The sequence below is a fragment of the Acyrthosiphon pisum genome, chromosome X (genome assembly GCF_005508785.2).
Source record: "Acyrthosiphon pisum isolate AL4f chromosome X, pea_aphid_22Mar2018_4r6ur, whole genome shotgun sequence".
NCBI lineage: Eukaryota > Metazoa > Arthropoda > Insecta > Hemiptera > Aphididae > Acyrthosiphon > Acyrthosiphon pisum.
This window is the reverse complement of record NC_042493.1, coordinates 116,199,683-116,212,404: the sequence shown is the minus strand read 5'-3', so window position 1 is coordinate 116,212,404 and position 12,722 is coordinate 116,199,683. Positions and strand designations below refer to the sequence as shown.

Below are 12,722 nucleotides of genomic sequence, written 5' to 3'. Positions count from 1 at the left end.
TATAAATTTAAAAAAAAACGCTTGAGTATAACGTTTATCATATAATGTAATAATTATGTTATGTTATGAAGATCATTGTTTCTTATTAATGTTAACATGTATTATAATTATATAAAACAAAAAACATAATAAATATTAAAAACAAACAGTAAAAAGAAACCAGCACTTAGGTATATATTATAAAGATCATAGTTTTCTTGCTAACGATTCACATGAAATAATATAAATTATAATTATAATTTATATATAATAAAAATATAAAACAAAATAATATTTAAAAAATAAAAATCAAATATTTCACAAATGAAATATTTCTCATACTTCAAACACTGTCAGTGGGTACCTGCTATGTATTTATAAATCTAAAAACCATATTTGGGTTTAAACACTTTTTTCATACCCATCGTAATTCTTGTGCTACCTACTTATATGTCACATCATATTATTATCATCATCAATCATTTTAACTTCCCAATAATCAACGATAATAGTGATATCAAACGTGGAATTCTTATATATATAAATCGGTGGGAATAGTTATATTATACCGGTATCCTAATGGTGTATTTTTCTTATACATTCATTTGATGGTACATGTAAATACAGGTAATCGGAATAAAAATCCTGCTACGTCCAAATTGGGCATTAATCTCCGTCGTGTAATACTACTATATGGGCTCGTAACTCGTGGTCTTCTAATTCTTTGCAGGCAACTGATCGTCGATTCGTCCGCAATGGCAATAATTATATTAATTTCATTTATGACGCGTGAATAGAGGGTTGACATTTTTCTGTGAATCCAATAGGCCAATTTTCGGTCATAGTATCGAAATTTGGGTAGTTGTAAATTGATGGTGGGTCTCTCCTGTTTCATCGGGTAAGGTAACCTAAAATTTTTTAAATTTTCACTGTATGTCTTACTTAATTTGTAATGTAGAGTAACATTAACATACCGTAAGCAGTGGGTCTTTTCGAATCAACCATACATTAAAAGTGTTTAATCGACTACAATCAACTTCCAATGCACATTAAAATGTGCGCATTATAATGTGCAAAATAAATATTTTACTTTTCCCCAGTGCACATCGTAATGTGCATTCAAATATCGTCAGACCAGATTGTCTTAGATCATTAAAATTTGGTAGGCAGATCATTTTAGTTATAAAACAAAAGACAATATAAGAAAAACATTTTTTTTTCAACAAAATAATTCGGTAGTGAAAGGGTTAGTATTTTGCTTATGTTCTTCGATAGTGTTTGCCGTGACAATATTCAATAAATCTAATAAAATATTCTGAATTGATTTCTGAGAATGGAAGGAAAAATATGCTTATGTTCAAAACCCAATAACCCGATAAGATAACTAACCAGTGACCACTAATAAGCAATTAACTTATGTTCAGTTACCTTAAGTTCAAAAACCATTATATTCTAACTTAAAATTACGATTTTTTGGATCGTCACAATATACATTATTATGATGTAATTTTAAAAAAATCTATAGTACCATGACAAAAGTTATATGTTTTTATTCATCATAATATAATGGACTTTTTAAAATATAAATTTATAGATATTGGTTTGGAAATATAGTTTTTTTACTACATTTGGTACGCAGGGTAAAGAAATAACGTATTCGCAGCTACATGTAGGCGGCCTGGGCTTTTTATTAAATCTGTGAAAACCTATTTTCTTTAATATTGCGCATAATATTATCGACCTGATTTTTTTTTTAATTATTCAGAAATGTATTCTCAGTCATATTTTACATTTTTACCGTTGCAACATTTTTATCAACCCTAAGTCCAAAATAATGGGGTGAAAATTACGATTTTTTGGATCATCACAATAAATATTTTTTCGTAGTAATTAAAAAAATAACATCACCATAGTACAATGACGAATTATTTATGTATTTATCCATAATAAACTGGTCTATCAGAAAAATATAAGTTCATAAAGGGTGGGTAAAAAATAAAGGGTAAATAGACTTATGTTCAAAAAAGAAACCACTGTAATTACGATATTTTGGAATATCACAACATAGATTTTTTCAAAGTAATTTTAAAAAAAAATATCTATAATACTATGACAAAAGTTATATCTATTTATCCGTCATAATCTGGTATATCAGAAAAATACAACTATATAAGGTTTAGGTAAGAAATAAAAGTTTCATACGTTTATGTTCAAAACCAAAATATCAACCTAAAATGATGAAAATATGCCATATTATATTGACGTACAAAATGTGATTTCTGGGAAAATATTTGAATTTAAAGTAAGTTTTATATATATAAAGATTCAGTGTGATATTATCTATCAGAAAAATATAAATCTATAGATATTGGTAGGGAAATATAGCAGCCTGTATGTTTTACAAAATAAAAGGATATTAAAAAAAGTTTCTATCGTAGAATAATATTTAATATCATTACGATTGATTTTAAGTCATTTGAACTGTTTAACTAAACGTGTAAAAGGAACGATTTTCCGAATGATTGGCGCATAGCATATTATATTAATATATTATAGTCACGTTTTCCACTTTACTGCACAGGTCGGTGGGTGAGTTGAACTCCTACCCATTCCCCCCCTAATATACGCCACTGACCGACCTATAAAATAATATTAGAAATTTTTATCAAAAACTATAAATAATATTTACCAAAAATAATACTCAATGAGTGATTATACTATTATATTATAGGGGAGAGTGTTGTACCCAGGGACCAATTTTATTAAATGACCCTTAACAACTCTAATTGTTAATATTTCACGTTAATGCATAATATTACAAATATTGTATATATAATAAATTTATACATCAGTATTTTTTCGAAATCCTAAATCAACTGCTTTATGGGATAATTTTATATTTAAAAAAAAATTAAAAATGGTCCAAGGTACAACGTATAATGTACCTTGGAATTTACATTGAAATATACATAGAGAAATATAAAAAAAAACATTTTAAACATATTACTTAAAAATTTATAAATTACCTAACTAATTCAGTACCTATATAGATAAAATATAAACACTTAATCTTAGGTAGATGATAAATAATATTGTTCAATTTTTTAAACCTTAAATTTCATGATTTGGTCCAAGGTACATACAAACCAATTTGGAAAGAATGTAATTTTTTGGACCTTAATACTAATTTTTTGTCTGAATTGACTACACCAGTAAATTCTATTCAATAGTTAATGTAAAATGGTACTAACCCTAAGAAATTCTATCACAAATTTATATATTGAAAATACAATTTAAAAAAACTAAAAATTATTGTTTTGATAGGCTTAATTAATTTTTTTTTATTATAAATTCATCAGTGATTTTATTGTTCTAACTGTGGATATATTTCAATGTCGTGGAACTGGTGACTATATTCATCCATATACCTTCTATATACCACTATATACCATCCATGAATTAATTCTTTACCAATTACAAAAATATCATAATTACAGAAATAAGCATAATACCAAGGTACATGCGGTTCAAAGTAAAACACTCTCCCCTTCTTATAATATGACACAATCATATTATTATTATGCTCTATTTCAATATACAGCTCTATTTGATATATATGCTATAAATGTTCAAGATGATAAAAAGAGTAATCTGGAAAAACTTTTGTGAGTAATACTTACAATAATTTTTTTCTTACATTAGGCAAACATTTAATGTTATTGCTTTTTCAATTTAATTTAGGGTGGAAAATTGGGCTGAGACATTTGGAAAAGAATTGTGGTATCTTGGACAAAATATAACTAAATATGATGAGATTATATTGGTATATAATAGATAATAGTATTAATTGTGTACTTTATTACATGCAAATAACATTTTTAAACTATAGTCTAAATTGAATTTACGTTACCAAGAATTGAACGAAACACACGTGTTCAGAACAAATGGCAGTCAACTTCTAAAAAACATATCAATAACAATGGATCGTATGATAAGATTGAAAATGACAGCTGTTTCTGTAAATAAATATAATTATATGTTCCAACTAAATTATATTACTGTGTTGAATGATAAAATAATATTGTAGTGTCTTATGGATGCAGCAGAACGTTTATCTGAAGATTTGAATGGAAATTCTATGGAGAAAATGGAATTTCGAAATACACTTATTTTAATGCAAAGTATTCAGCAGCTGAGGGTTACAATGATTGTAATGATACCGACCAAACTATCCCAAATATATCTTTGGATCTAGGAAAAATTAATATTCAATTAGAATTCAAAACAATGAACCTGACAAAAAATGATAATTGTTATAGATTATCTTTTATTACTGATTACATCGCAGTTTATATACCAACAATATTATTTGAAAAACGTATGTGTACTTTTTATTGTTTCAACGTTTCTTTATCTAAAATTCTAAAGTAATAATATTTTCAGTTGAACATGTCCAAAAACTTTTACAATGGTCTGAAATAAATTGACCAAGTGTTTTTACAAAATTATCGCATTGATCCATCACTTTCTTGACAATATTTTGGAAGTACAGCAGGGTAAATGCGTCATTATCCTGGTAATATTATGTCAATGCTGTAATTATTATAGCCATAAAACATATTGATAAGTATGAGCATTTATTCAATAATACTATAAAATCAATGGTATGAGTCATGAGAAATGAGAGTATTTTTTTCTCATGGTCATCACACTACATTCAGCGCAGAAACATTGATGTTTTATTTTATTATTAGCTATAAGATGGTTAGCTAAACCTAGTGTATTTGACACCTGTCTGCGACCGTGGTACACACAAGCTGCAACTTGTTCAAAGGATGTAGTAATTTTGTTAGATATTTCCGTTTCCATGAGTGGCATGCATCAATAAATTTCTCAGCTTGTAATTAAATCTCTATTGAAAACATTCAATAATGATGATTCGATTAAAATTATTTTTTTTAATACTGGTTGTACTTAGTTAGCAACTTGCTTTGAAGAATTATTATTACAGGCAATAATAATCAAAATTATTTTTTATTCAACGTTAGTCAGTACTAGTAATATTTAAAAGTTTTTATATTGTAGGCTACTAGGTAGTATTCAGACTACAGTAAAACCCATTAAAAACTTAAAAGGCATTGTAAGCAGGAATCACAAATATTATTTTTATTTTTTTTTTTTACAAAATTGTGCATATAACAAAATAATGTAACTTTTCCAAATTTTAGGAACTAGAAAATAAAACAATATTGGCTGTAAGATAATATTGCTTTTATAAATAATGCATTGGGTTTCTACTTGATTACTGGTTTTGACTTCCTACCTAATATGCACAATTTTACTAAATATTCTTTTATTTTAGAACGGAAACAACAACAGGTGTTCTGAGGAAATATGAGATAAGATTTGATGCTCCACCGCCAGCTGGATCAACAGTTGTTATAGTTACTATAAGGTTAGGTTCGGAAAACTACAATGGTATGAATTTATAGTAACATCGAAATCAAACTTATGATCATGTACTGTGACTATTTCAGTTAAACATAGCAGACATTATGGGGAGGCGCTAATATTCATAATACGTAGTACTTTAATATACATCTGAACATTTTATTAGGCCGTTTTTTGTAAAACGTATAGCCCATTCAAATTTACTTCTCATTGTTGTAAAAAATACAGAGTCATTTGAGTGTTAATCCTGTTAACACGTTCGCTGCATAAAATGCTAATTAGCGTCATTGTACATAGTTCACATGTGCTGAATGACGCCAACTGGCATCATATACCTTGTTATTTAATGGTTTATAATTTAGTCAGCATTGCGATTAAACTTTTGGTTTTTTTGTCAGCGTCTTCTATTAATTCAACAAATAATCAAATGCAAACCAAACACTGATATTTTAATTTTTCAATTTTTAGGAAATTTTTTTTAAAACTAGAATTTTATCAGCGTCACGACAAGTATACAAAACTATGACACGCAATGAAAGTGCTAAAGTGGAGCATAAAAACACATCAGGTATAATCACAGATTATAGTTGCAACAAACTGAATTTCAAATCATTTTATAGGTGCAAACTGGGAGGATGTTATAATAGTCATCCGAAGGTAATATATTTGTTACTAATTAAATCTCAATATATTATGTAATTATTTATTCATGGTACAAATATTTTTGCAATTCCTTTAATACTTAATTTTATTTTTATAGGAGCCAAACACCAAAGTGTGGTCAAAATGTAATACTATTAAGTCAACAATATTATTTGTATTGGTAATGAGCAATTTATGTATACATATTTAAATTTAATTATGCTTTGTCAACAAACTGTTATTCATTAATTAAAAAAGAGATACATCAATAAAAAAAAAAATAATAATAATAATAATATTATTAATATACTTATAAGAATTCTAATATTGTTATTTAAATATAATTTGATATTGTCAAATAAATAGTATAAAAAATTACACTTATATAAATATGTTATTTTTTAGTAAACTATACATAATTAATGAATTTCGGCAGATAAAAAACTATCCAAAATACTATTACTTTTAATTGATGGTGGTTTTTTTCTTTTTTGAAATTATAAACTAATTTTCGTCATATTTTCGTTTTCTAGTTACTGGTTTCTGTCGGCTAGGGTACACATCTGGTTTCGAACGACGAGCAAGACCTTCATACATTTCTTCGTCCGAACTACTTGAATAAACCATAGATTTTGATATATTATTTGCACTTACCGATTTAGTAGTTAAAGGTGGTCTCACAAATCCAATTGGTCTTCGAGGACTTTTTGGCATAAATGTGTTGACCTTAACAAGAATATAATAATCAGGAAAAATATTTAAAAATGTGTTTAGTATTTCATAATTAATATATATATATTTACACATTGTGATGATGATTGTTCTCTTTTGTTGTTTAAACTTTGTGGCTTTAATTGACCTTTTGGTTGTTCCATTGAGGAAACTGAATTTTCTGGAGAGTTTATAACAGTTTTTAAACCCTAGAAAATTGATATTAAATTACTGATCAAAAATGATTACCATTCAATCAACATAGTATACATGTAATTAATCTAACTAAAACTTCTAATTTTCTCATATTAAAAACAATGTTCTATTGAAATTTTACATTTTAATATACTTAAGTATTGAGTTCACATTAATAAATTAAAGATATCACTTAATGTACTTTTTCTAAACTTGGAGTAATGGACAAATCAAGAGCTGGATTTTCGTATATTATTCTTTTACGTAATTCAGTTCTTCTTGGAGTATCATCATTTGCTTGCACCAAAGATTTTAAATTTTCACATTTTTTTTGTAGTCTTTCAATTTCTGCTTCAAAATCAGTAATTCCTGATTCTAATTTTCTGAAAAATAAGTTATTAAGCACTGTAAATGTATTTAAATGTATTCAAAAACTTAATATACACTTGGCTGATTCTTAAGGAAGATTTATAATAAATCATTTTTAGTTACTTTTAAATTTATGTTTTAAAATTTAAAAATAACAATTTGTTATAAGATTAAACTACTTAAACAAAAGATTACATACTCCACTACTTGGGTATTCACGGATTGTTTTGAATTTTCATTGCACAAAATATGTCTTTTAAGTTCCATGTATTTAGTGACACATTGTGAAAACTTAGTTTCCAAATCTCTATTGCTTTCTTTTAAAGTCTGAATTTCTCTACAAAGCATTTATTGAGTTATTAAATAATACACAATTTTTTTAATAATATATCATACTTTTTAAAAGAGGTTATAAGTAAACATAAAGTTTCAACATCAGTCTTTTTTTTTAACAAAGATACAGCTTCTTGAGAATCCGCAGCTGTTCCATATAATATACTGTTTATTCTGCAATTTAATTTGAATATTATATAAGTTATTAATTTTTTTATGATATAATAAAAAAGTGTCTTACGATTGGTATTTTACCAAATCTTTTCTTAATTCTTCAGCTTCAAGTTTGTAGCAATTAGATTTTTTGCATTCAGATTTAAGGAAACTGATATATTCTTCTAAATCTGATACAAATGTTTGATGGCCTTGTATTATGTCTTTCATATCATTGAATTGTTTCCTGTAAAGTGTAAACATAATGAATATCTATATTATTTAGAACAAGTATAAATTAAATATTTTTTTTTTTACTTTAATGAATCCAGTTGTTCTTTATCTTTTTTAGTTATTGTTAACAATTTTTTTATTTCTTCTTTCTTCAGAGTATTTTCATATGTAAGTGATTGCACTTGGTCTGTCAGTGAAGATATGTCTTCTTTTATACTTAAATTTGAATTTCTGTGAAAATATAATGCAATTTAATTGGAATATTTCATAAATTATATTTTTATGATATAATGAAAAATTGTCTTACGATTGGTATTTTACCAAATCTTTTCTTAATTCTTCAGCTTCAAGTTTGTAGCAAATAGATTTTTTGCATTCAGATTTAAGAAAACTGATATTTTCTTCTAAAGCGGATACAAATGTTTGATGGCCTTGTATTATGTCTTTCATATCTTTGAATTGTTTCCTGTAAAGTGTAAACATAATAAATATCTATATTATTTAGAACAAGTATAAATTAAATATTTTTTTTTTTTTACTTTAATGAATCCAGTTGTTCTTTATCTTTTTTAGTTATTGTTAACAATTTTTTTATTTCTTCTTTCTTCAGAGTAATTTCATATGTAAGTGATTGCACTTGGTCTGTCAGTGAAGATATGTCTTCTTTTATACTTAAATTTGAATTTATGTGAAAATATAATGCAATTTAATTGGAATATTTCATAAATTATTATATTTTTATGATATAATGAAAAATTGTCTTACAATTGGTATTTTACCAAATCTTTTCTTAATTCTTCAGCTTCAAGTTTGTAGCAAATAGATTTTTTGCATTCAGATTTAAGAAAACTGATATTTTCTTCTAAAGCGGATACAAATGTTTGATGGCCTTGTATTATGTCTTTCATATCTTTGAATTGTTTCCTGTAAAGTGTAAACATAATAAATATCTATATTATTTAGAACAAGTATTAATTAAATTTTTTTTTTTTACTTAAATGAATCCAGTTGTTCTTTATCTTTTTTAGTTATTGTTAACAATTTTTTTATTTCATCTTTCTTCAGAGTATTTTCATATGTAAGTGATTGCACTTGGTCTGTCAGTGAAGATATGTCTTCTTTTATACTTAAATTTGAATTCTTGTGAAAATATAATTTAATAGTTTTCTTTTTGGTTACTTTTGACCGACAGTGTGGACATGTTTGGGATCTGAAAATTATAGAAGTAAAGCTATAGTTATACAGTTTTAAGGAGGAATATTATACGTACAACTCTGAATCATTACTTTATATTATTATAAGTATATTTACTTATAATTATTAGTTATAATATGCTGTAAATCAATATCATATGGTTATAGGCGCCCACAGAAATTTTACTAATGGGGAGGGGGAATATTTGCTATGCATTAAGCATAATATATTTTGTTAATTTGGTTTAACAGGATTTTATATAATAGTGACCTATTTTTCTATGTATTACACACTTTCTATTTGTTATACAGTAATTTATCATACTATACTCTATTTAAATTAAATGTCCAATAAGCCAGGGGGATAATGCCTCCCTCCCACTACGGGCGCCAATGCATATGATACCTTAAGCTGAAAAACAAACACCAAAAATAGTAAATTGGTATTTGGAATACTGATAAAATTACAATTATAATATACTTTTTATAGAATCACAGAATTTTAACTTTAGTAATACCTTTGAATCCATGTCATGAGACATTCGTAGTGGAAAACATGACCACAACGTGTTGTATGAACTGATTCAGGATGAAGTCCGGTGAAATAATCGTCACATATTGAACAAGATGCTAACATTTTAGCTTGAAAAGGAAAATTAATGATTAAAATAATGTTTAATATAATATATATATATTATATATTATACAAGAGATTTAAGTACCAAATGGTACTAATACTAATTACTCATGGGTCAAACATTTGGCATTCAAGTTGTATGCATAGTGCCCTATTGCTGTAATACTAAATTGCATGTGACAATTATCTGCCTTTAAATCTATGAGTAATATAATTGAAATTTATAAATAACAAATTAAATGTTATTGAATTATTTATAGTAGTTAATTCGTTAAATGTATTGATAATTGTGTGACTAAGTATAATTTTTAAATTTTAGTGATCTAGTTTCAACAGTAACATAAGGTAGTGTTCCAATATATAAGTGACTATACACGGTTCAGCAAGAGACCGCGCCGTGCAGCGACGAAAACTGGTTCTCCCACGTAACACCCTACCTTTGATTTCAATAGCATGGCAACGTGGAGGGATGTTCATAATCGGCGTGCTCTCTCGCTGAACAGAGTATAGGTACTAGGGTAGTAGAAACTAGACTAATAGTTATATGATGTATTATGAAAATTAAAACGAAAATTTATTATTGAGTATTTTACAACTTAAATTATGTTTTTAAACGTATTTTAGTATTGTTCAGACTAGGTAATCTACATTATTTTACGAATTTTTATCTAGAAAATTGGTGTAGTTCAATTAATATGACTAACGAGCTATAACTCTGGGAGACGGACACCGATTCGTAAAACAAATAATGCCTATTCCCACCCAAAGTAAAATTTTTGTAATACGGCTAAACATAAGAACAAACACTCGTGACTTACAATAGATTTGCATTTATAAAATTGTTGATTGAATTAGATACCTGTTGGTTGACAAGTTTATAGTTATGACGTTGCACACATTTACAGATCTCTGTATTGGTCCAAGTCTAAGATCAAGACTTAATCCGATTCGTCACAATGGGTGTTGAGTACATGTCGCATTCTGGAAGTACGTTTAACAGAAGAGCAAGCCCCACAGGTGAAAGAAGTTACGAGACAGTCCGTGTGCGGTGTGCGGCAGCGAGAACAAAAAAACGCTATCGTTCACCTGATCAATGACGTAATTTCACTGAACGAGTTACGAGAGATTAAACATCGGTATTCAGTCGGTGATGTATTTTTATGTTCGTGGTTTGGGCATAGAATACTATAGAAACGACCATGACTAAAATACTAAATAAACAGGCATGTCAGCTCGATAACACTGCACATAAAATTGTGATAAAATGTTCCCCAGACTTGGAATAAACGCTAAAATATTGTACGCTATAATAGTAATCTACATTATACATTTTATATTATTCTTTCCATGTCTGGGGAACATGCGCGACGATAGCGAAAATGGAATTTTAGCTGACATGCCTGTTTATTTAGTCATGGAAACGACACTCTCCCGAAATCCTTTGTTCTGCCTGAATCAATTTTATAAGGTGCATAACTTCATGTTCTCCCGCTGTGTTCACAACATCAACCATAGAATATTATCAAACCCATCTATATAATTTCCCGCCATTCAAAATAATGTGAATAACTTTAGTTTGTCTATTTAATGGGATATCAAGAAAAGAAAGTACAATACAATATTTACATTATAAAATATAATTTTATAAACTAATGGCCTTTACTGTCAATGTTATTGATTGATGATATTGAATTCTGAAAATCGTTATTTCAAAGAATATATTATTATTGAAGGTAAACATCGATCTCGATCTATCGATATATTGGTGACATAACATCGATCGTTTGTAAATATCGATGATTTGCTGCCCACCACTAGAACGGTCGTGGTCAAAAGTATCTCGGAAAAAACACGAGCAACCCAGCCATTATGGTCGCCGGTTGTCGCGGTTCGACAATCGCCTCAAATTGATCGGCTCGGTAAATTACTCGGCTGTCTCGGCGAACCAGCCAATAGTCGCGGGGTGTAGAGTCGTTGCGTCATGTAGACAGCTTCATTTTAGGTCACTATATTATGGTCGTGGCCGTATCACGTAGAAATAATATATAGAACGATATTTGTTCTACATAATACTATCAGCTATGGCTTATCAAAAAGGGTTACACCTAAGAAAACCATTCGACAAAAAGCCATCCGACACAAAGCCATCCAAAATCGACATAAAGCCACCCGACAAAAAACCATCAGACAATAAGCCACCCGACAAAAGTCCACCATCAGGGGCGGATTGGCGAATTTTTTCGGCCCGGGAAATATGGATCAAACCGGCCCTGCACCGCAAATATGCACCCCCCCCCCCCCCTAAAAAAAAGGTCATAATTTTACTCAAATTTCAAAATTTGTTTAGTTTCACCACTAAATTAGTAAATTATATAATAGGTACCTATAATTTATTAAATGCTATAACAGTTTTGGGTTAGTCTGCAGATAAGATTAGGTTAAACAGGTTGTTCAGACTGTTCTAACTTGAACTTGAAGTTTAATCTTATTATATTTTATATTCTGAGCGGAGCGATGAATTTATTGAATTTACAAATGTGGTTTTTTTTAAATTAAAATTTTTTATTTTTGTGTTCTTCATCACCTTTTAGGACAGTAAAAATACTTACATTTTCTTAAACTACAGTTTCACTTTTCTGATAGAAAAGTTAATCTAGTTGGTACTTTTGGGGGGCCAAAAATAAAATTTTCCAGTAGTTTTTAAAAGCGCAGTGAAAAACTAAAGAAAATTTATGGAAAAACAGAAACTTTTACGCAGTCTGTTTTCGAGAAAATCGATTTTGATGCCACTCTACAACAAATGACCGTAGGAACATGAAATTTTT

At 28.0% G+C, this 12,722-nt stretch overlaps 1 protein-coding gene across 1 annotated transcript in view; it reads right to left on the bottom strand.

Annotated features, from left to right (window-relative positions):
- Positions 1-6,453: 6,453 nt before the first annotated feature.
- The window catches only part of LOC100570119 (E3 ubiquitin-protein ligase TRAIP-like), a 16,523-nt gene continuing 10,254 nt past the window's right edge, over positions 6,454-12,722 (bottom strand). Inside the window, exons 6-13 of the mRNA XM_029492484.1 lie at positions 8,833-8,991; positions 8,607-8,738; positions 8,375-8,533; positions 7,744-7,854; positions 7,547-7,684; positions 7,181-7,361; positions 6,876-6,992; positions 6,454-6,798 (exon numbers count right to left, since the gene is read on the bottom strand). Of these exons, the coding sequence (XP_029348344.1) occupies positions 6,577-6,798; positions 6,876-6,992; positions 7,181-7,361; positions 7,547-7,684; positions 7,744-7,854; positions 8,375-8,533; positions 8,607-8,738; positions 8,833-8,991 (1,219 nt within the window). The 3' untranslated portion in view covers positions 6,454-6,576. The remainder of the gene's footprint in view (positions 6,799-6,875; positions 6,993-7,180; positions 7,362-7,546; positions 7,685-7,743; positions 7,855-8,374; positions 8,534-8,606; positions 8,739-8,832; positions 8,992-12,722) is intronic.